This window comes from Gymnoscopelus microlampas (assembly GCF_963454915.1).
Source record: "Gymnoscopelus microlampas genome assembly, chromosome: 3".
Taxonomy (NCBI): domain Eukaryota; kingdom Metazoa; phylum Chordata; class Actinopteri; order Myctophiformes; family Myctophidae; genus Gymnoscopelus; species Gymnoscopelus microlampas.
This window is the reverse complement of record NC_139940.1, coordinates 53472594-53497261: the sequence shown is the minus strand read 5'-3', so window position 1 is coordinate 53497261 and position 24668 is coordinate 53472594. Positions and strand designations below refer to the sequence as shown.

At 42.2% G+C, this 24668-nt stretch overlaps 1 protein-coding gene across 1 annotated transcript in view; it reads right to left on the bottom strand.

The window, feature by feature from the left end:
- The window catches only part of ankrd28b (ankyrin repeat domain 28b), a 71705-nt gene that overhangs the window by 19143 nt on the left and 27894 nt on the right, over nt 1-24668 (bottom strand). Inside the window, exons 4-14 of the mRNA XM_084053171.1 lie at nt 21248-21318; nt 19091-19291; nt 17649-17736; nt 14713-14855; nt 9159-9371; nt 7620-7698; nt 6292-6406; nt 4816-4898; nt 3370-3433; nt 2373-2441; nt 1258-1398 (exon numbers count right to left, since the gene is read on the bottom strand). Of these exons, the coding sequence (XP_083909297.1) occupies nt 1258-1398; nt 2373-2441; nt 3370-3433; nt 4816-4898; nt 6292-6406; nt 7620-7698; nt 9159-9371; nt 14713-14855; nt 17649-17736; nt 19091-19291; nt 21248-21318 (1267 nt within the window). The remainder of the gene's footprint in view (nt 1-1257; nt 1399-2372; nt 2442-3369; nt 3434-4815; nt 4899-6291; nt 6407-7619; nt 7699-9158; nt 9372-14712; nt 14856-17648; nt 17737-19090; nt 19292-21247; nt 21319-24668) is intronic.

Below are 24668 nucleotides of genomic sequence, written 5' to 3'. Positions count from 1 at the left end.
GGGAGAGTACAGACAAAGTCTCCCCCCGATACATGCGACATCAAGTCTGTTTCTTTTCGCCGGACAGTGATGAGTTTCAACACCGAGCGGGCACCCTGACCAACCTGCAGGATTCTCTAGTCTAGTGCAGCAACAAAGATCGCCCTTCCCTGCCCGGCTTCCCGCCCTCGAACGCGGCCAATTGTGTTCGTTTGAGCGTCCAGCCAAGGCGGAGGCACCCTGGAGGGATTCAAAGGCTTACTCTCCCCTTGTGGTGGGCAGGAACTTTAACCCTGTGCCTCCCAAGCACGCTTATAAATTATCTTTAAAAAGCAACATCTAAGCGCAGTGGCAGGTGTGGCAGTGGTGGAAAAAGTACTCAATTTTTTTTACTTAAGTAAAAGTATCAATACTGCAATGTTGAAGTACTCTGTTACAAGTAAGAGTCCGGAATTCAAAATGTACTCGAGTAAAAGTACAAAAGTATTGGTATCAAAATGTACTTAAAGTACCAAAAGTAGAAATTACTCATTATGCAGAATGTCTCTCTATGAGTAAAATGTCAAAAAATCGTTTGAAAATAGCAGATCTACAAGCTCGGCTATTTTCAAATGGCCGAAATGTATATAGGACTGAAGTGGTTAATGTATGTTTTGTAATAATAATCAAAACCTACAAAGTAACTAAAGTTTTAAAATAATGGTAGTGGAGTAACAGTACAATATTTGCCTCCGAGATGAAATGGAGTATAAGTAAAAAGTACTGAAAACTGGAAATACTCCAGTAAAGTAAAAAATACCTAAAAAGTGTACTTAAGTAGAGTACCTGAGTAACTGTACTTAGTTACTTTCCACCACTGTGCAGTGGTAAAGTAGCTGCCCCACCACCACAGAGTCTGGGGGTTTGCGGGTGATATTTGTCACTACATGTAATCCTAGACCTACGGGCTGGGGGGCGGGACCTGTTAGCAGGGAGTGTTGGGCGGGAGGAGTAAGACGGAGGCTCTATAGGTCCTCTCGGTGGGGGCTCCTCACTGGCAGGTGAGCCAGTATGATACTACAGCGGTGGCAACACACAGAAATGTGTGTGGGGAGGAATGAACAGGCTCTATGCACTAAGCAGCCATATTGGAAAGAAATTGGGCCTCTTCTTACTTCCTTCACATGTGTTACCAATGATACTAATGAAGGCTCTGTTCCATTCTGGGTCAGAAAAAAAAGCAAACAGAAAAAAAGAAAGGAACAACTATGAAACAGTTTGTGTAGAGGTGTGACTGACTTTCCGTCTGTGTCGGAGGCGGCGGCGTAGTGGAGCGGCGAGCAGCCCCTCTCGTCCAGGTCGTTGACACTGGCCCCGGAGCCCACCAGGGCAAACAGACATTGGTAATTACAGTTGGCTGCGGCGTAGTGCAGGGGGGTCCTGAAGGGGAAACAAACACACTTCAACCTTGACCGTTCTCATAGAAACCCACCGTTCACACTCGAAGCCTCTGAAGTCCATTCGTTTTGAAATGGCACCACAGTGTTGTCAGTGGTTTACTCAAAAGTTGTCATATCAAGGACTTCCATATTACCCCCCCCCAAATGAAAAAAGTGATCTAACAAACATGGCCCCCTCACGTATTAGGAGGGCAGGATGAGTCACCAGAACCAAGGACGGGTATTTTTGATGAATCTAACATGTTAAAATAGAGTTTGAAGTTACAATGGGTTTGTATAGGAAGGGGGCGTATCTGATAAAATGAACATCAAATATCGAAATACTGAATCAAGCAACTTAACTCATTGAGTGCCAGAATTTTTTTTTTTTTTTTAAACGTTTGGCAATTCTGACACTCAATTTTACTACCTATGAGTATGTAAAAGAACAAAAACGAATAAACAAAAATTATTTCTATATTATTATGTTGTCCCAGTGCCAGAGTTTTTTTTCACAGAAAACAAAAAGGTCTTAGGAAGCGAGATACAGCCTTTTTCATTTCTAAGTTAAACAAGGAGTGGATGGAGCTGCAAATCTTCAGATGATGATATCTTGGGTTCTGGACATTTTTTTTTACTAATTTTTCAAAAACACGTCAAACACGCCATTGGCACGTTGAGCCATAGCGGTAAAAACAAGTGAAACACGTTAATGGCACTCAATGAGTTAAAAACTGTCTCAAACTGTCTCACAAAGGCCTGAGTAGACGATAAAACGACCCAAAATTTTTTGAAAGTGAAATATCCCTTTAAACGGATTTGGACACCATATGAGCTAATTTTGCTGGGGACCCCCTGGAACCTCCTCAAGTACCACTGGGGGTCCTCGGAGAACGACTGCTGTATGACGACATAAATCTATGACAGGATAGGTTAATGGACCACCACGCGGATTAGGTCCCAATGCTTACAGACCTGCCAAAGCTGTCCTTTCTGTTGAAGTCTGCCCCCGTGTTTAGGAGAAGATTCAGACACTCCAGGTTCCTGGGAGATTGAGACAAGATCAAATAAAACGTGAAAAATGTTAAGTGTAGAACATGCCACTTCACTTGAATAATTGTTGTACACAGTGTGGGAAAATTATGAAAGACTACAGTAGCCAAATAATCAATCGGTTTGGTCTTATTTGACTTTGTTAGTTGATTACCATGCATATCTCTAGATATAACGAAATGTATATAGGAGTTTTCAAATAATTGTAGTGGAGTAAAAGTACAATATTTGCCTCAGAGATGTCGTGGAGTAGAAGTAAAAGTACTGAAAACTGGATATACTGTACTCCAGTAAAGTAAAAATACCTCAAAATTGGACATAAGTACAGTACTTGAGTAAATGTACTTAGTTACTTTCCACCACTTAGTTACTTTAGCAATTATTACATAATCGTCTAATCGTAATTATTTGAGATAATCGCAATTATTTTTGCATAATAGTCATAATTTCCATATTGAAAAATGTTCAAACATTTTCAAATCAAAAAAAGCAGAAAAAGCAGATCTACAAGCTTACAACGCGTCACAAAGTGACGCGTTGTAAGCTTGTAGATCTGCTTTTTTTGCTATTTTCAAATGGACACAATTTTTAAATATGTAAATAATTTATTTGTATATTTAAGTTATTTGTCATATTTGCCCTGTGCATTTTTTTATTACAAAGACTAAAAGGCAATCAGAAATGTATTTTGTATTCATATCTTCCAATGTTCAACGGCAAACACACAATTAAATCATTAATCGCAATTATTTGAGTGACAATTAATCATCAACTTAAATGTGTAATCCTGACAGCCCCAAGTGTGATTAGTGGGCGTACGAAATGGAAACATTTGGTTTAAGTAGCACGCTGGCCTTTTGAGCCATGAAAGACGATCCCCACACACGTGTAGAGAGAGAGAGTAGAGTCGCTCACTCACCCTCCAGCTGCGGCCGCGTGTAAACACGTCCTCCCAAAGTCATCTGGGGTGTCGATGTCAAAGCCTGCATCGAGAGGAGAGCGACATTGAGTGGCGTGTGACCCCCCAACCTCGCTTACAGATCACACTATAGGTTGTAAAGCACTCGATGTTTTGCTGTGCATGGAACGTGCATTATACGACTTCGCTCGCTGAAAATAGCCAGCCATTCCACAAGCTCACAGCTTGTTTTATGAATAAAATGTAATTCTGTCCAATCTGTATGGTAGAGTATGTTAACCCATTAATACCTGGAACGCATCTGTGTCACTTTAGATTTCTTTGCCTATTCAAAAATAGTAGATCTACAAGCTCATAGCGCGGCACCGAGTGCCGCGCTATGAGCTTGTAGATCTGCTATTTTTGAAAAATCTTGAAAAAAATGTTTTTAGAATTGAAAAAACTGTTAGGATTTAGAAAACATTTTTAAGAATGGCCTCAGGTCTTAATGGGTTAATACAATATAACTTATACAATTGGAGTGGTTGTATTTTGTCTCCCTGCTCTTCAAATGAGACATTTAGATCGCGTCAAAGGTCATGTCTCAGCTACAGACACAGGATCTGACACGAGTTTTGATCTGATGGTCAAGATTCGATTTATCCCCTGAGCAAGCAGGCCGGCTCTATTAGCTCAAATGCAAAAAAAAACAGTCACAGCTTTAAGTATAAAACAAGAGTTCTGAGTTCTGCTAACAGGCCGTTGCTAGTTGTACCCAAAACCAGACGTGTAGGGGTGTGTAGGGGTGGCCGCGCTTTTGCTGCCGCTGCCCCCAGGCTCTGGAATAATAGTCTGTCCCTTCCAATTAGACCAGTGCAGTCCATTGAGACTTTTACATCCATTCTCAAAACCCATTTCTTTACCCCTTGCTTTTAATCATATGTGAGCATGTTTGCTAATGTTTCTTTTTTTGCCTCTGGGGGTCCCTGGCACGAAATATTTTTGAGATGGGGGATCCCGTAGCCAAATGCATATGATTCTGGGGGTCCTTGACATGAAAAAGTTTGAGAACCACGGATAGTACATCCGTGGTATGTATGTCTGTATTGTTTTATTCTTTTTATGTTCTGATCTTTTGTTCTTTCTGTGCAGCAATCTCTGGTTGTATGTAAATGTGCTCTATACATAACGTTTGATTTGAAACATGACGTGGTGGAATAAAATGTCAGGCCTTCTAGAGGGCCGGGCGTGTTTTTTGGTCTCAACTAACACAAACAACTGCCCTAGGTTAGCTTAGGTAATGCATTGCCTCAAGTTGAGACATCTATTCAAATGCTGGACTTGTATAGGTTTTTATTCTGTTTTGTGGGAATGCTGGAGGGAAACCACAGTTGAGTGTTTGCATACAAGTGCAACGCTCAATATGAGATATTTTCAGCTCCGCTAGACGGCTTTGAGGCCCTTCACCTGAAGACAGGAGCTTCCTGCAGCAGTCAGAGAACCCGCTGAGAGCCGCCAGATGCAGTGGGAACATGCCGTGGACCCCTCGCCTGAAAGCACATTGGAAATCACACACATTGATTAATATAGTTCATGTTGACGGTGAAGAATCTAGATGAAGTTGTGATCGAGATATTTAATGCTCTCCTGAAAATGTGGGCTGAGACAAAGCTTTGTACCACTTTTAAAGCCAAATGCTGACACGTTCCTTCTCTTTAGAGTAGTGGTTCTCAAAGTGGGGTCCGGGGTACCCCCAGGGGGCCCGGGGGGCTTCCAGGGGGCCCCTAGCTAAATTATTGATAGTTAGAAACCAAATTGACCTTTACAGGTCTGTAACTCAAGAGAGTGTACACAAATGGAATCAAATGGACCCTTACTCCATTTGGTTCTATTTTTACACTCTCATGGGGGTCCGTGGTCCTAATGCATACTAAACTGGGGGTCCTTGAAATTAAAAAGGTTTGAGAACTACTGCTTTAGACATTATTATGGTTAGAGTCTGCCCTGTCCCGTCCTTACGACACCATTGGAAAACGCTACAAGCGTCCTGGACCCCATTTTCCACCGCAGTCTGAAAACTGTCCTCTTCAGACTCTTCCTTACCCCCTCGCACTCCTGTCTCCTTGTATCTCTACTTGTACCTAACACTCCTGTCTCCTTGTATCTCTACTTGTACCTAACACTCCTGTCTCCTTGTATCTCTACTTGTACCTAACACTCCTGTCTCCTTGTATCTCTACTTGTACCTCACCCCCTAGCACTCCTCGTATCACTTCTTGACAATCTTTTGATACTACGCAAAGTCGCAAACATAATGTTGGTCGCGTGTTCACATAATGTTATTTTATAATAGACATGTAATGTTTGCTTGACCACAAACATAGATTAGATAGATCTAGATAAGCATGCGGTTTAGACCATACATGGGCAACTGGCGGCCCGGGGGCCACATGCGGCCCCCACCCTCACTTAATGCGGTTAATGCAGGTTAATATCGGAATACTGATATATTATTGATTTCAGCTGTTCCAATTTCAAACATGCACACATGACTGGCTTTAATGTGGCCCTCTGGAGTGAGTGTGGAAATATAGTGGCCCTCTCCATCATTAAAGTTGCCCACCGCTAGGTTTAGACAGATGCTAGGTTTGATGATTACCTGGCATCCTAGTGACTTCGTAGCACGAATTGTTTTACTTTCGTAGTGTACTTGCATTTACCATGCTGTAAACGTGCATTGACTAGGGTTTATGCCATTTCCTCTGATCTTGCCGTTTCTAAGTTGCTCTGGATATGCTCTGCCAAATGCCTAAATTGTAATTGTATATTGTTGATTAGAATCCTTAACCACATCTAATAAACATTTAAAGTTAATTTCCAAGCATGGTGTCATGCGCACAGCCTCCTGCGGCGCAGTGTGAGAGGTCACTGGGGTTCACTCACTTGGCAGTGTCAGCTCCGTTGGTGATGAGCGTGTTGATGAGCAGCTCGTGTCCGTATCGAGCGGCGATGTGCAGCGGCGTGTTTCCATTCTTGTCTTCACAGTCGATCTCAGCGCCTACGCAAGCACATGCCCCGTCAGCCGTCTATTCGCTAACAAGCACTCGTCCTGTTTTACGCACACTCGGTCATTAACCAGCAATTACATGGAGCCCGCTGAGCACACCGGCTTGCTATTGTGTTATTTACAAGCTCTCATACGATATTTACCATATGAATTGGAGCAACATGATGTACCCTACATACTTGGTTGTATATCAAATAGCCAATCTACAAGCTCACGTTATGAGCTTGTAGATCTGCCATTTTATTTTCACAGAATGTTTGTCAAATATTTGCCTGTTTTTTCCGAATGCTTACTGCTTGCTGACATGATGATCTGAATAGGGACGCTAGGGTTCACGTGGCTGATAAAAGCTAGAATAAATGAACCGACTAAAATAATTCACACCTCTAACAATTTTGACACAACATTTGAGAGTTAGAGGTGGATGGCATTCAGTAAAAAAACAACAAGATCACTTAACTCATTCAGTGCCAGGCTTTTTCAAGCTTGTTGATCCCTGTGCCAAGGAATAGGCTATTATTTTACCTTTTCAATTGGTCACAGAATGTTTGTCTTCAGTGTGACTGATCCCCTGATGGTTGCTAATCACTGAGTCACTTCAGGTGTGGTTTCACAAATTTCAACGAGGTCATTGTGAGCTCGTTGACATTTGTTTTTGATGTTTGAAAGTGCCATGCCTCACTCAGAAATACAGCATTTACAATGGGAGGAAAAAAATGTTTTTTTTCTCCTTTTAACATTGAAGTGGATGGAGCAAAAACTTTTCGAAAATGGTTTTCTCCTAGTTCCTTTGAGATAAAAAAAAATAAAAAATACCCCCCAAAAAAAAAAGAAAAATTAAAACATTTTTTTTGGGAAAAAATGTTTTTTTTGGGGAGACGTCAAAAGGCGCCATTGGCACTAATGGCACACTGAAAATGGCCGTCAAAAGACGTCATTGGCACTCAATGAGTTAAAAGCCCTTTCTAGGTTGTTGTATTGTGTTCAGCACAGGCAGCAGCAATTCAGCGTAATCTATTACGCTTTCTCAATCTATTACGCCGAGGAAGTCTCCATCCGAAACACGTCCTTGTGTGCTGCTGCCTGTGCCAAAACACAATGAAAGACCCTAAGTGAGTGCTGGTGATCTTTGTGATTTGATTGCGTCCCTTTTCCGGGTGGATGACATTCAGTCCATTATCTTAAGTCTGTCAGAGGGACTCACCGTTCTCTATGACAGCTTGAGACCTGGCAAACCTTCCGTGGATGGCAGTCATGTGGAGGGGAGTCTTGCCATCTTTACTCTGCAAGGACAGGAGAGAGGGCACACGGTCATCCACAAATATTGGCATCAAACCTTAAGACACCCATATCAGTGGAACCCCCAGTCGTCTATATCAGATGAACGCCATTCTATACAGGTTTGTCCCGATTTTCTGTACATCTTTGTAAAGTTAGTGTTAGTAAAAGTTAGTAAAAAGCAGGTAAAAGAGTAATGTGAGCAGTCAGTGACAGCAGCTGACTGACACCCGCGCAGCAGCGGCTGACCGAGTCTGACACCGCAGCAATGGCTGCGCCACCTACAGGGCAGCGCTCCGTGGATTCGTGTATAATCAGACCAACCATATCGGTGAATATTGTGGTCAATATTGGACCATCATATCAGTGGAACCCCTGTCCCAAGAGGTCAAAACTTTTAATCCGTGTCTGAGTGGATCAGATTCAGATTTTGGATAGTTACAAAACCAAAACAACTGGACTGTGCTCACTTTGATACCCGAACTGTGGTCATAGAATTATTTCAGAAAACATAAAATCAATGAGAAATCAAACTTACTTGCCCGCATGAAGACAAGCTCGGTTGAAACATGTTGGCTTTTAACCTTTGCAATAGACATTAAAGTACGTTGATTTTACACCCAGGTTTGTAACTCTGAGCGTGTACAAATGGAACCAAATGGACCCTTACGGGTCCATTTGGTTCTATGCACTGTCCAGGAGTGGTCTATGCACTGTCGATGAATTGAATACATAGGACCACAATGGATGTTTTACTGTACCTCCGTGCTGTTTACATTTGGTGACTAATAAAGTATTCAATCAATCAAATAACGTGAACGCATCTGTGTTGATTTTAAGATTTCTTTGGCTATTCAAAAATAGCAGATCTACAAGGTCGTAGTGCCGCACTCAGTGCCGCGCTATGAGCTTGTAGATTGTTTTGTTTTTTTTAAATCGTCATTTGTGCAAATCTTTGAATATATATATTTATTTATTTTTGTAAGCGAACATTTTTAACTCAAATCTTTGCTTCTGGGGGGTCCCTGGAACAACATATTTTGAGATGGGGTTCCACAGCCAAATACATATCATTTTGGGTGGTCTTCGACATGAAAAAAGTACGTTTTTTTTTTTAACTGTTAGGATTTAGAAGACATTTGTAGAATCTCCCAGAAGCAAAGATTTGAGTTACAAACGTTTGCTTTAAAAATATATACATACATTTGCACACATTTCCACCATCTAAATAAAAAGAAATAGCAGATCTACAAGCTCATAGCACGGCACTCGGTGCCACGCTATGAGCTTGTAGATCTGCTTTTTCTTTTAGATCTGTTATTTATTTTTCTATTTTATTTATTATTTTTGAGCCAAAGTATAAAACAATGGTTATAATAGCTTTTAAAAAAAAATCTAAAATGACACAGATTGCATTTCCCGGGATTGAACAGGGGAACAGGCTTTGGGGCGGGGGGGGGCTCACCTTGATGTTGACGTCGGCCCCGTTGCAGACCAGCAGCTCCAGACAGAGCGCGCCCTGGCGCGAGGCGGCCGTGAAGTGGAGCGGCGCGAAGCCCTTCTCGTTCACCTGGTTGACGTGCGCGCCGCACTCGATCAGCTCGTTGACCACCACGTCCTGGCCGTTGTAGCACGCCACGTGGAGCGGCGTGTTCCCGTACGCGTTGGGCTCGTTGATCTAGACGAACAACAACAAAAAAAACAAGGGTTGAGAGGAGGTATGGCATGTGTCACAACCTCCATGTAGTTTATTGTTGCTGCCGGACAGAAACCATTAATCTCCATATTTACATTTTTTGTGTTTTTGTGGGTAAATTAACTCACCCAGTGCCAAGCGATTTTCGAGCGATTTTCGTGTTTTTAGTAGTTTTAAAGTTGTCATAAAAGTTTATATCCATATTTATCGATCGATTCACTGTGTGTTTCCGGAGCAGGAGTGTCTGACTATTGCTCCGGAAGCAAAACATTGCATCCGGAGCTAGTGTCGCCTTCGCTACAGGCCGTTGGAAACGCGCGTCTCCTCGGAAAAATGGACAAAAAAAAAAAGAACAGAGATGCAGGCGAAAGAAAAAAAAACTACAAACATGGAGTCGACGGGAACGGCATGACGTTACATTCATTATTTCCGTATCCGTTTGTGCTACAGTTTTACTGCTCCCTTCGGATTCAAGATTAGACCGTGATCTTCTCTAAAATAACAATAATTACAAACGTGCGTCTAACACGTCGACGGCAGTGGACAAACTAGCAATTGACTCGATAACGCGTTGACGGCAGTCAAAGAGTTAACTCATTGAGTGCTATTCACGTGTTTTACCACTATGGTGCAACATGCCAATCGCGCGTTTCACGTGTTTTTGAAAAAATAGTAAAAAACTCCAAAGATATCACTATCTGAAGATTTGCAGCTCCATCCACTCCTTGTTTAACCCATTGAGACCTGAAGCCAATTCTACATGTCTCCTAAATCTCAACAGTTTTCTGAAAAAACGTATGTTTCTATATCAATGGTGCTCAATCTTTTTCATGTCAAGGACCCCCAACATGATATGTATTTGGCCGCGGACCCCATCAAAATATTTTGTTCCAGGGACCCCCAGAAGCAAAGATTTGAGTTAAAAATGTTCGCTTTAAAAATTATATATATTCAAAGATTTGCACACATTTTCACGAATTTTCAAAAATAGCAGATCTACAAGCTCGTAGCGCGGCACTCGGTGCCGTGCTAAGAGCTTGTATATCTGCTATTTTTTAATAGCCCAAAGTGTAAAATAATGCTTTTTAGCTCAAATCTAAAAATGACACCGTTCCAGGTCTTAATGGGTTAACTTAGAACTGAAAAAGGCTGTATCTCGCTTCCTAAGCACATTTTTTAGCGGTGCCAACCGCTCTACACTTGACTTTGTCCGTATGTCCGTCCGTCCGTCCGTCTGTCCGTCTGTCCGTCCGTCCGTCCGGATGAGCACGGGATGAGCACCGCAAAGAAGCAACACATACAAACACACGCACACACACACACACACACACACACACACACACGGACTTGGAGATTGCCTATGCCATCTCTCCTCTCATTGGCCACACGTGCCACTGGTTGTCCGTCCGTCCGTCCGTCCGTCCGTCCGGATGAGCACAGGATTTTAAACAGCTATAACTCCAGTTTGCAGCATGCCACCAAGTCCACATTCGGTATGTGGACTTACACCACCAATAGGCACGAGCATGAATTGCTGAAGTTATCAAAGAGGGGTCCAGGGACCCCCAGCGCCCGTATGAGCACGGGATGAGCACGGGATTTTAAACAGCTATAACTCCAGTTTGCAGCATGCCACCAAGTCCACATTTGGTATGTGGACTTAGACCACCAATAGGGACCAGCATGAATTTCTGAAGCCCCGCCCCCTCTGTCTTCCCATTGGCTGGCCTTCAAACAGCCATAACTCAAGTTCGCAGCATGCTACGGAGTACACATTTTGTACATGGACTAAAGCCAGCAATAGGGACTAACTGTCATTACTTAAGCCCCGCCCCCTCTGTCTGCCCATTGGCTGGGCTTTAAACAGCCATCATTCCAGTTTGCAGCATGCTACCAAGTACAAATTTGGTAAGTGGACTCTGACCACCAATAGGGACGAACTGAAATGAGTTAAGGCCCGCCCCAAAGGCACCGCTTCCTTCACACAGGGTGTGATTTTTTTACTTAAAAATCTCTGCACTGGGACATCATAGATCACACCGCGTCACACAAAAGTATCAAAAGTAGCAGATCTACAAGCTCGAAACGCGGCCCGAAGTGAGCTTTGAGCTTGTACATGTGCTATTTTTGCTATTTTTGAATTTAAGTCCTGAAAAGTAACAGTTTTGGACAGATGAGGTTTCCACCCAACAGAGACGATATCTACTATCCATCTAAATATATATTGTATACAAAATGTAATGTAATTTAATTTAAGAAAGGAACTTGAAACGGGTACATAATTTCGGAAGAATATAAGAGAACAAAACAACAGTAGAACGGGGTGGCTGCATGTTTCTTCAAACTTACATTTAATAGATTGTATTTTCCCTTTATAACTTTAATCATATTTACGGGTTTTTCAAGACTGGAAATGTACACAATTTAACCCATTAAGACCTGGGACGCATCTGTGTCACTTTTTAATTTGAGCTAAAAAGGCATTATTTTACAGTTTGGCTATTCAAAAATAGCAGATATACAAGCTCATAGCGCGGCACGAGCTTGTAGATCTGCTGTTTTTGAAAAATCGAGAAAATGTGTGCAAATTAATATATTTATATTCTTTTAAAGCGAATATTTTAAGGCCGGGCCGTTAACGCCGTTACCGGGCTAAGTTAACGGCGGACTCTTATCGCGCGATAAAAAAATTACCGCCGTTAATCTATTCTCAAAGTTGGGTCTGGGAGCCAAGTACATTAGCTTTACTCTGTGTGTGTGTGTGTGTGTGTGTGTGTGTGTGTGTCTGTGTCTGTGTGTGTGTGTGTGTGTGTGTGTGTGTGTGTGTCCGCGCCCGAGCGGGCGGGGGGGACTCTGCATGTAGCGTTGATTTCAACTTGTTGAAAGTGTGTGTGGGTGTGTGTGGGGGTGTGTGTGTGTGTGTGTGTGTGTGTGTGTGTGTGTGTGTGTGTGTGTGTGTGTGTGTGTGTGTGTGTGTGTGTGTGTGTGTGTGTGTGTGTGTGTGTGTGTGTGTGTGTGTGTGTGTGTGTGTGTGTGTGTGTGTGTGCGCGCGAGCGATGTGTTTGTGTGACGAGCATACATGCGTGTGTCAGACTGCTCCTCCTACCTGCTGCTTAGAGTTAGAGGAGCTGCACTCGCTCGCCTCTCATTGAAAATGAATGTCCTTAATGTAACAAGCTGCCTAAAGCCTTCTGTATGAAAAGCTTGACTGTTTATGTCCATTCGTCGGATTGACGTTCGTTTTATTGAACTCAGTGATTTTCCGCGACTTGTCTTTCACTTAGAATCAAATGTCCATCAAGTCAAACGAGAGTAACACTTGATTCCGGACGGTTGGCCTTCAAAATAAGAGCGTATGTCCCGTTTTACTTTAGGTCAGAGAAATTCAAAATAAGAGTGCACTGACTTGCTTTTTTTTTTAAAGAAGAAGAATGCTCAGTTTTCATTGTTGCTACACTTAGAATATCAAATAAAAAGAGTGAACCAAAGAAATAGGATACTTAAAGTTAGGAGTGATACTGACTTGTTATAGAAGTTTTTTGAAGAATGCTTAGTTTTCAATGTTGCTACACTTAGAATATCAAATAACAAGTGTGGGAACCTAATAGCACTTAAATAGTGATATTGACAGTTTTTTTTAAATAATTTGACGTTGCAACACTTAAAATATAGAATATGACATTTTAACAGTAATATCGTATATCGTATCGATATCGCAATATTTGATGGACTCATGGTGTAATGGGCAACCTGGCCTGAGAAACGTAAGCAGGAAAGAAAAAGCAAGGCCTTACTTCTGGTCATTATTTGGGTAGAACACACATATTTTGAATGCCTTCGGCAGACTTCAAATGAGCCATTTTAATCTAGATTAACTCCAGGATTGCAGATAGATTAATCTAGATTAAAAAAAATAATCTATGCCCACCTCTAGAATATTTTTAACCCAAATCTTGGCTTCTGCGGGTCCCTGGAACAACATATTTTGAGATGGGGGTCGGCGGCCAAATACATTTCATTTTGGGGGTCCTTGACATGAAAAGGTTTGAGAACCACTGATATAGAAACATACATTTTTCAGAAAACTGCTGGGATTTAGAAGACATTAATAAGAATCGGCCTCAGGTCTTAATGGGTTAAAATGACAGTTTGTAACTTTTGAAGGTGTGGCTCTGCAGAAGAGTGAGTGAGTGAGTCTGTCTGTCTGTCTCAAAAGTATTGTGCACAATGCCAGTAGGCCACAGAAATACTATTTTCCACATATCTTTGGAAACATACAAAATTTAAATTTCATAATGGCAGTCAATAGGGCTCAGATCGGGCTGAAATGTAGCCAAATTTGGAGTCATGCATCATAGCTGGTCACATGAAGTCCCAGATCCACATTGGAGCCACATTGTTCCCGTGTGGATCCTGAGACTGGATTTTTTTTTTTAATTACAGACAATCTGTGAACGGGTCAGTGTTGATGGAAGGAGCTTCCGTGAGAGAGATCAAGCACCGCACACACAAGGAGGCTTTGTGTTGACGCCTGTGGGGACCATTACTGCTCTGCATGGACCCAGCAGCAGTGCTGATTTTGCACATTTTGATTTAGTTTCTGTCATATTTTAGTCTTCTGAAATGTTTTAGTTTTTGTCTAGTTTTAGTCGAATAAATATCATAAGATTACAGTCGACTAAATCTACAGTTGATTTAGTCGACTAAAATGTATCTTGGCGGTGCCTTGATGGCGTCGTAATGGCTGATTTTAAACTCGGTTGCATGCTGAAAATAGCCGATCTACAAGCTCACAACAATCGGCTATTTTCAGAGCATAACACCCGAGCGCAACCGGACATAAAATGGCTCGTCTTTTAGTTCTACTGTATCTCTTCTCCACCAGTCTCTAACTAACATTTTAGTCTAGTTTTACATTTAGTCTTAGTTGTAGTCATCGTAGCTTAGTTTTTATTTCGTTTTGACCGGTATTTAGTTTTCGTCTGTGAAAAAAGGGAATCGACGAACATTTCTCGTCATAGTTTTAGTCGAGTTGCTGAATGGACCAGAGAGCCGTCACCGACAGACGGCTACCATGGTGCTAAAAACTAGCCTATGGCTTGATGTCTTTTTCAACAACAAGCCCGCTGCAATATCCGACGGTGGAAGCTCTCGACGTTTCCCTACAACTTGCGACCCGACGCGACAGTGCACCCACCGCCCATTCAACAGCTGACAGTTTCCAACACTTGTGAGTGAGTGAGTGAGTGAGTGAGTGAGTGAGTGAGTGAGTGAGTGAGTGTATGTGTGTGTGTGTGTGTGTGTGTGTGTGTGTCTGACTTACATCCACCCCCAGGTCCAGGAGGTATTTGACCACGCTGATCATCCCACTAGAGGCAGCAGCGTGCAGAGGAGTGTAGGACTTCTTGTCCTTGCAGGCCACCTCCGCTCCGTGTGACGCTAGGAGCTTCACCACTTCAATGTGTCCTAACACACAAAATACACACAACCACATAAACGCCACTTCAATGTGTCCTAACACACAAAACACACACAACCACATAAACACCACTTCAATGTGTCCTAGCACACAAAATACACACAACCACATAAACACCACTTCAATGTGTCCTACACACAGACACACGATAATTGAGCTTTAAAAAGCTGCAAGGATCCCAAAGTCCTACCCTGGGATTCTCCTACATGGGAGACCAAACATCTACCTAGGTCATATATGGGCAAACTGGCGGCCCCCACCTTCACTTGATGCGGCCCGCAGGTTAATATCAGAATACTGATACATTATTGATTTCAGCTGTTATAATTCCAAACATGCAAACATGACCCGCTTTTTTTTGATAGACTCTGATGAAGACCTTCTAGGTCGAAACGCGTTGGTCATACTCATTTGCCTTGCTCTAAATAAATGGATACATTTTTTCACGTGAGACGGAGTGCCTTGGAATTCTTTTCTTTTTAACTCATTGAGTGCCATTAACGTGTTTCACGTGTTTTTACCGCTATGGCTCAACGTGCCAATGACGCGTTTGACGTGTTTTTGAAAAAATTGTTAAAAAAAAAAAAAATTCAAACCATGTTCAGAACCCAAGATATCATCATCTGAAGATGTGCAGCTCCATCCACTCCTTGTTTAACTTAGAAATGAAAAGGGCTGTATCTCGCTTCCTAAGCACTTTTTTTTTTCTTTACTACTCTGGGACAACATCATTCTGAAATAATTCTGGCAATTCTGGCACTCAATGAGTAAAGTCTGCATTGCACACCTTTTTGGCAAGCAGTACTTCTTTGGAAATCCTTTTTGCTTATATGATCCTACCTGTGTCACCAAAGAGCACCTCTCTCAGAGCCACTGAATGATCCCTGCAGTGCTTCTCTCTCTCTCTCTCTCTCTTTGAAATGACCCGCTTTAATTGCTTCAGTCTATATTAGTAGCTTAATGACTGGTACTAAAATCATATTGTCTTTTTTATGTCCAATGTATTTGTATTTAAGTTCATAAAGTTAACATAAGTATAACTAAATGCATTTGAAATGAAATAAAAATGTTACTTTTCAGGATTCCAATAGAAAAATAACAAAAAAAAAAATCACCATACCAATTCAAAAGTAGCAAAAATAGCAGATCTACAAGCTCAAAACGCGTCGCACTGCGACGCGTTTTGAGCTTGTAGATCGGCTACTTTTGCTACTTTTGTGAGAAATGGCGAAGTGCGGCATTAATTTACGAGAAAAAAAGTGTGGAAATATAGTGGCCCTCTCCATCATCAAAGTTGCATCACCCCTGCCCTAGATCATCAGTATTATCTCCGTAGAGTGTGCACAAATGGAACCAAATGGACCCGTAAATGTGTGCACTCTACGGAGACAAAGCTGCAATCCCCAAGTGTCAAATGTCCTAACCGAGGATTTGAACACATTCCGACCGATCCTTCCAAGAGGCAGTTACTAGATACTGGGCTCATGGGCTTCAGGCAGTACTATTTGTCAACCAGCAGGTGTCCTACCAGACACCGGGATGTACATGTCTCAATGGAAGAGTAGGGAGACCACCTCCAACCACTGCACATGTACTACTTAACATTGTATCAACCCATTAAGACCGGGAAGGCATCTGTGTAATTTGTTTGATTTCTTTGGCTATTCAAAAATAGCAGATCTACAAGCTCATAGCGCGGCACCGAGTGCCGCGCTATGAGCTTGTAGATCTGCTATTTTTAGAAAAATCTCAAAAATGTGTGCAAATCTTTCAATCTTTTTTTTCCCCAAAGGTGAACATTTTTAACTCAAATCTTTGCTTCTGGGGGTCCCTGGCACAACACATTTTCAGGTGGGGGTCCGCGGTCAAATACATATCATTTTGGGGGTCCTTGACATGAAGAAGTTTGAGAACCACTGATTATAGCAACATAAGTTTTGGATCTAGCTTGTAGATCTGCTATTCAATAGCACTGATTTATGGGGAAAAATGCAAAAGCGGAAAAATTGAATTAGCTGCTTCCTGCCCGACAGCAACGATATAAGAAATCAGTGTTGGAACAACACTATATGTTCCGAAGGTCTGTGTTCAACCGAGGTCAACACCACACATAAAACACAAAACAATATTATTAAGCTAATTTAATTTGTACAAATAGATGGGACTCACTGCAGTTTTTGCATATTTTGACGTAGTTAATCTTCACTCACTGAAACAAGCTTTCCTCTGTTGCTAAATCAATTGGGCTTCAATTAGATGTCATGGCCTCGCACAAAAACAGGGATTCGGGGTGACGTTATTCGAAGCATGTGGAGTGAACTTACCCATGTGAGAGATTCAAACAGTGGTGGAAAAAGTATTCAAATGTTTTACTAAGTAAAAGTATCAATACTGCAATGTAGGAAGTACTGTGTTACACTAGTGTTACAAGCAAAAGTACTGAAATGTTTGAAAATAGCAGATCTACAAGCTCACAACGCGTCGCGATGCGACACGTTGTGAGCTTGTATTTTCAAATAGCCTCGGTATAAAATAGGCCTAAAGTGGTTAATGTATGTTTTATAATGTAATCATTGTATATCAGCAAAGTAACTCAAGTTTTCAATTAATTGTAGTGGAGTAAAAGTACAATATTTGCCTCTGAGATGAAGTGGAGTAGTAAGTAAAAGTATTGGAAATTGGAAATACCCAAGTAAAGTACAAATACCTCAAAATTGTACTTAAGCACAGTACTTCGTTACTTTCCACCACTGGATTCAAAGCCTGCGGAGTGAACGTACCCATGTAAGCTGCCCAGTGGATGGCTCGGCGGTCCTTCTTGTCGAAGGCGTTGATGTTGGCTCCCCTGGAGAGCAGCAGCCTCACCATCTGATGGACCAGGAGCAGACAGGGAGTGAGAAACACCAAGAGTGTACACCAAATGGACCCGCAAAAAGGTCCATAAGTTTCATGTCCTACCTATGACTTAACGTGGCTCTCCAAATCTATACCGCTCTTTACAAAAAAAGGTATATTTCACTTTCAAACATGTTTGAAAGTGAAATAATGCGCTCGGGTGGCGCAGTTAGAAAAGTCCGTGCCCATCACCACGGAGGTTGTGGGTTCGAATCCACCGTGGCGCATCCGGCTTTGTCGGGCGTCTATGCGAACACTATTGGGCCCGTGTTTAGGGGGAGTGATAATTGGTCATTGCACGCACTCCTACAGGCTGGGGGCGGCATCTGTCAGCAGGGAGTGTTGAGTTTTATTAATTAATGAATTAATTTATTTTTTAAAACTCTTTATTTTCAGAAGTTTATCAGACAATACATAAAACCAAATAGTACAAAAAAACAACAGAAAAAACATCAGTAAAAATAAAACAAACAGAACAGGAACAAATAAATAAATAAATAATAGAGGTCATGGGACATTTGGTACTAGTAATAATAATAAGACTGAAACATGTTGACAGTATTTAAGATCAAATACAAAGTACAATATACCACAGGGAGGATACAACCATCATCAAGGATCTGGCTCGCTATCTAAATAGTCCAGCCACTTCCCCCATTTTTTTTTAACCCAGCTCCTTTTGGAGCCTCAAAGAGTAGGTCATCTGCTCTAAGAGATGCAATTGTCTCACAGTACTGATAAATAGTCCCATAGTAGGGCAGTTTTTCTGCAACCAGTTCTTTGTAATAGCTTTTTTGCTTGCTGCAAGTAGAATCTTAAACAAGTAAGAGTCATTCTGATTCAGTCCATCCGGGGTTTGTCCAAGATACAAAGATTCAAATGTAGTATCAACACTGAAACCTAGAATCTCTGAGATAAGTGTCGCTACCTCCTCCCAGAAAGGTTGAATTGCAGGACAAGACCAAAATCCATGTGCATGGTCAACCATAGTATCTCCACATTCCCTCCAGCAGTCTAGCTGGTTTCCAGTTTGTTTAGATTTCTGTTTGGGGAATTTATTTATTTTTTGAGATATTTGTGGGGCTTTTCTTCCTTTATTGATAGTACACAGTAGAGAGAGACAGGAAACAGGAGAGAGAGAGAGAGAGACGGGGAGTAGCTGTATTGCATGTGAATGTGGCAGGTAGAATCTTGAACCACGGTACCTTGAAGACCATCCTGGTTCTTGGGGTACATATTCCTAAAATGTCCCAGTTGTGTGTGTGTGTGTGTGTGTGTGTGTGTGTGTGTGTGTGTGTGTGTGTGTGTGTGTGTGTGGGGCGCTAACCTCCAGGTGACCGCTGAACGCGGCGTGGTGCAGGGCGGTGCGCCCGGCGCGGTCCGACACGTTCACGTTGCTGAGCAGGGGGACCAGGGCCTCGGCGCAGCGGACCGCCTTGTTGGCGGCGGCGATGTGGAGCGGCGTCTGCCAGTTCTTGTCGCGGGCGTTCACGTCCGCAGAGTGCTTCAACAGCACCTGGACGGCTTCCTGCGAGGAGGAGGAGGGGGACAGACGGGGGGGGACGGGGACGGTTCAGCACACTCACGCCAAAGCCCCGTTTGATCCTTTGTTAACCCCATTAACTCTTTTACTGCCATGGACGCGTTTTCAAGAATCTACAAGCTTGTAGATCTGCTATTTGTTTGAAACATGGTTAACATTTGTGCACATGTTTGAATATACTTTTTTTTTTAAAGCGTTTTTTTTTACTCAAATCTTTACTTCTGGGGGTCCCTGGAACAACATAATTTGAGATGGAGGTCCACGCTCAAATACTTTTGGGGGCCCAAAAGTTTGAGAACAACTGATTATAGCAACATACGTTTTTTCCCCAGAAGCTCTAAAAATATATATACATATATTCAAAGTTTTGCAAACATTTTCACGATTTAAAAAACAAGAAGAAATCAAAACATTTGACGGATGCGTTCCCGGTCTAAAAAGGGTTAAATGATGGTGTAACATTATTTTTGAAACTTTTCGACTGCCCAAAATCACAATGCCAGATTGAAAGTGGTTAGAACTGGGTGGTCAAAGACGTTGAGACGCACACTGTAGTTGCTGCCTTTGTCAATTAAATAATACATATTTTTTTGCGTGATGTTTCGAGCCCATGCTCTTCACCACAAAATAAACACCGGCTTCGAATGCTATCAACTCATTGAATGGGACATTATCACGTTTTATCAGACCACTGAATGGGCGAATAGGCGACATACTGACCTACCCGCGATTTATCAGACCATTCATTGGGCGTAATCAGGAGCTACTGACCTATCGGGAGGCCGAGCTGTCCCCACAACATGATTTACCATTCTGTGCCTATCTGTAAATAACTCGGACGGCGCTGAGTCGGCTCAAGCGAACGGCACAGCAACTCGCTCGCTTGGTGGTGCATCGCGTGGCTCCAGTTCGCTTGAGACTGCGCGCCTCTGTCATGGTCCAAAACCGAAACCTAACTTATACAAGTCATCTCCGTCGGTAGGTCAGTATGTCCTGATAACACCCAATGAATGGTCTGATAAATCGTGGGTAGGTCAGTATGTCCGGATAACACCCAATGAATGGTCTGATAAATCGTGGGTAGGTCAGTATGTCGCCTACTTGGCCCATTCAATGGTCTGATAAAACGTGATAATGTTCCCATTCGATGCATTGATAGCATCCGAATGGGGTGAAATTAAATAAAATACAATTACTGACAACGAGTGCAACTACAGTCAGTGTGCAGCTCAACTTCTTTGATCTCAGTTCACTTCGGGGCCAGCACCGGTGGTCAAAGAAATGGGATTTGCGCTGCCCTTTGATCCTAGAAGTGTGTGTGGTCACAGGCTATTGATCCCATAGCCTGCAGGGACCACGACTATAGATCTATCTACAGACGTGGCGAAAATGCTAGTAAAACTGTGGAAATTTGGGAAAAAGTTAACAATCTACTTTCTCCCTCGCCGCATATGCAAATGGGTCAACACACATGTGCAAGTTCAGAGCGACTGACCAACCCTATGAGGAAAAAGATGGACAAGGATGGACTGACAGACTTTTGTTAACCCTTTAAGACCTGAGGCGATCCTTAAAAATGTTTTCTAAATCCTAACAGTTTAAAAAAAAAAAAAAAAAAAATGTTTCAAGATTTTTCAAAAATACCAGATCTACAAGCTCATAGTGCCGCGCTATGCGTTGTTAGCTTGAAGATCAGCTCTTGCCAGAAAGGCGACAACCCTGTGCTCCGGAGTACAAACTGGCAACAGATGGACAATACATATCAATTTGAGGGTGCTTGACATGAAAAAGTTTGAGAACCGCACTGGTTCTCAAACTTTATTTGTCATTTTTTTTACCACAAACATGTGGGGGACACAGACAGCGAGGCAGAACCAATCACAGAGACAGGAGACAGGAACGTGACAGAAGGAGAGAGAACATGCTGTATCCCACATGTACCTCACTGCAGGACGCCACAGCTCTGTGGAGGGGAGTCAGCCACTTGCTATCTTTGGCGTTTACCCTGGCTCCTGGAGGAAGAGAGAAACACACACACACACACACAGAGTTGAAATTCTGTCAGTTCCCTTGAGACACGATAATACTTTCTAGAAGTGGAGTAGTCCTCGCGTAGCTAGATGATCAGAGATCGCCTAATCACCAAATAGGAATTTGGTGTTGATTTTCTAATATTGTCCTACTCTTAATTTCCGATTCCGATAAATAGATACATGCAGGCTTTTTTTCACCAAAACTAATGTCAGGTAACAACATCACAAATCTCCTCACATACCTCCTCATTGTGGAATTAACACATTATGCCTACTTTTATTGTGATGTCCCACTGGATGCATTCATACATGTGTTTCCTGCTGCGTTCATGCAGGCTCAGAAATGCTGAAGCCTACAGCAGTTGAACTAATAAACAAAAAACGTTATTATCGGACATCTCTAACACCAAATCTTTGCTCCAATAATAGCAGATCTGCAAGCTCACAGTGACCTTGGAGATCTGCTATTTTCCCCCAAATGTTCCCCCCAGAATATGGACACTGGGGTTCAAGTGGTTAACCCATTAAGACCGGGAACTTATCTGTGTCATTTTAAGAGTTCTTTGGGCAATTCAAAAATAGCAGATATACAAGCTCATAGCGCAGCACCGAGTGCCACGCTATGAGCTTGTAGTTTTAAAAACGTTAAAATGTGTGTAAATGATTGAATATAATACGTTTTTAAAGCAAACATTTGTAACTTCTGGGGGATTCTACAAATGTCTTTGAAAACAGTTTTTTGAAAAAACGTATGTTGCTGTAATAGCAGTGCATGGTTCTGTCAAGGATCCCCAAAATGATATATTTGGCCACGGACCCTCATCTCAAAATATGTTATTCCAGGGACCCCCAGAAGCACAGATCGGAGAAATCTTTTTTCGCTTTAACAAAAAGAAAATATATATATATATTCAAAGATTTGCAAAAGTTTTCACTATTTTTCAAAAGCAGCAGATATACAAGTTCATAGCGCTATGAGCTTGTAAATCTGCTATTTTTGAATGGCCAAAGAAATTTAAAAATGACACACAGATGCGTTCCCGGTCTTAATGAGCTAAGGGGCGGTCCTTCATATTGAGACAATATGAAGATTAGTTTTCAAAGCAGTAGGTATCGGCTTGTTAGCAGTTAGCACTGGTCTTCTCCGCCGTTCTCCAACCCATTACATTTATATCTCCCCCAGACATTATCAGCAGGCGGGGATCTCTGATCGCCTGGCTATGCGACACTACCAGTGGAGTGACTGAAGGCTTTTTGTCGAGGGGGCTGCTTTGGGGATGACTGTGGAACAATGAGAGCGCTGTTCTCCTGCGTCCTGTGTAGTACATTAGGACTTTGTATATGAGGAAAAGAACACAGTGGAAATGGGTGCAGGCACGGCTAGCTGACTACGCTAGGCGCTGCGCAAATAGCCCTACTCTACATGAACAGTGACTCACACAGCTTCAAAGACTAAATCGAAAGTGTTGACGCGTTTGTCTGTTGAACATTCGTAATGGTTGTCATATATAACACGGTCATTCCATTTTTATTCATGTGGTTAACGCCTAGTTCGCACCAAAAGTGATGTGGTTTTCCTCTAAGCATTTTTCCCGCTAAATGATTGTGTCCAAAACATCTGGAACCTTCCCCATCACCTTCGTGTGTACCGGTGTTGATTTTTGACGGCAAATTGTGATTTAGTTTTAGTCAGTGTTTGGAATAAAATTCTGTTTAGTTTTAGTCATATTTTAGTCACCTGAAATGTTTTACTTTTATTCAACTAAATCTACAGTTGATTTAGTCGACTAAAATGTTTTTGTTGGTGTGCCGTGATGACTTTCACTTAGCTGCATGCCGGAAATAGCCGATCTACAAGCTCACAACGCGTCGCGCTGCGATGCGTTGTGAGCTTGTAGATCAACTGTTTTTGGTCCGTGACACCCACATGCACCCATGATGACTTGTCTTAGTTCTACTGGAGCTCTTCTCTACTAGTCCCTCACCAACGTCTAGTTTTTATTTCTTGACAAAATTGTCAGTATATTTAGTCATAGTTTTAGTCATCATATTTCGTTTTCATCAGTGAAAAAAAGTAGTCAACAGACATTTTTCGTAATAGGTTTTAGTCGACGAAATCAACACTGGTGTGTACGCCTAGTTCATGCCTAGTTCAGACCACAGCAAGCTTCTGATTGGTGGGTGCTTTGCCTCGCTAATGAATGTCACACCTCGCTCTTTGCTAGCTACGCCTCCTGTGGTATATAGCGAGGAGCTCTTCTGCATAGACAACGCATGGAACCACTCCTCTTAGTCAAAAAGCAGAAGCGTACAGTAATTCGGGTGGTGGTGGTGTGAACTAGGCATAAGGTACGTCCTTCCTGTAATGCCTACTCAGTCAAATGCAGAAATAAATAACTATTAGGGATGTGCAAAGCTGCATGTTTTCTGGATGTAGAATTACTGGACAAGTTGGTCTCAGGAAGGCTCATATAAATAGAATGCACAATAAGGCTGTATATAATCGTGCTTAGAATCAATGTATCTATTCCAGGGGTCTTCAACGTCTTTCAGGACAAGGACCCCTTAGCTGAGAGCGAGATGAAGCAGGGAGCCCCACTACATATTGGATTCATCTTAAATGTGAATTTTCAGACATTTATCTCGTCTATTTTCGGTTTATGTTCCCTCAGAATAGGGATGCAAGGGTTCAAGTGGTTAATGTAAAAATAAAAATAAAATAAAAAAGAAGAAAAAAATCACACCCAGTGTGAATTGGGCGGTGTGTGGTCATCACAACATGACTCACTTTAAAAAAAGGATAAATTACTTTTTTTAAAGTCCATACTGCTATTCATAGGGCTGCACATGTGTCATGTGTTTCGCTAGCCAATCACAGTCCTGAATTTGCAAAATCAGCCAATCACATTACAGTTAGTGGTGATGACACTAGCTGTAATGTGATTGGCTGATATGAAAAAAGTATCGATTTGCATTAACAATGGAAGGGTTAGGGGGTACACAAATGTTTTGGTCGGTGTCCAAAACTCACTTATAGGGGGCGGCTGCCTGACATTACAGTAATTACATCATAGTTGCCCCTGACGTGACAACCTGGTCTCACGCAAATCTAGCCTGGACAGTGCTGACATCACAATAAGGACATCATAGTACTGACGCTATTATACGCCATAGACAGGCCTCCAAGTTCAGGTAGCGAGTGTCGACAGTGGGTACAAACACACTTGTCCGTTTGCTGGCGGAAAACGGGTCGCTACGAAACGGAAGCTCTTGTTCCGGATCCGGCCATTTCTGTCTGTTACTCAATGAAAAGCAGAACACGGATGTGC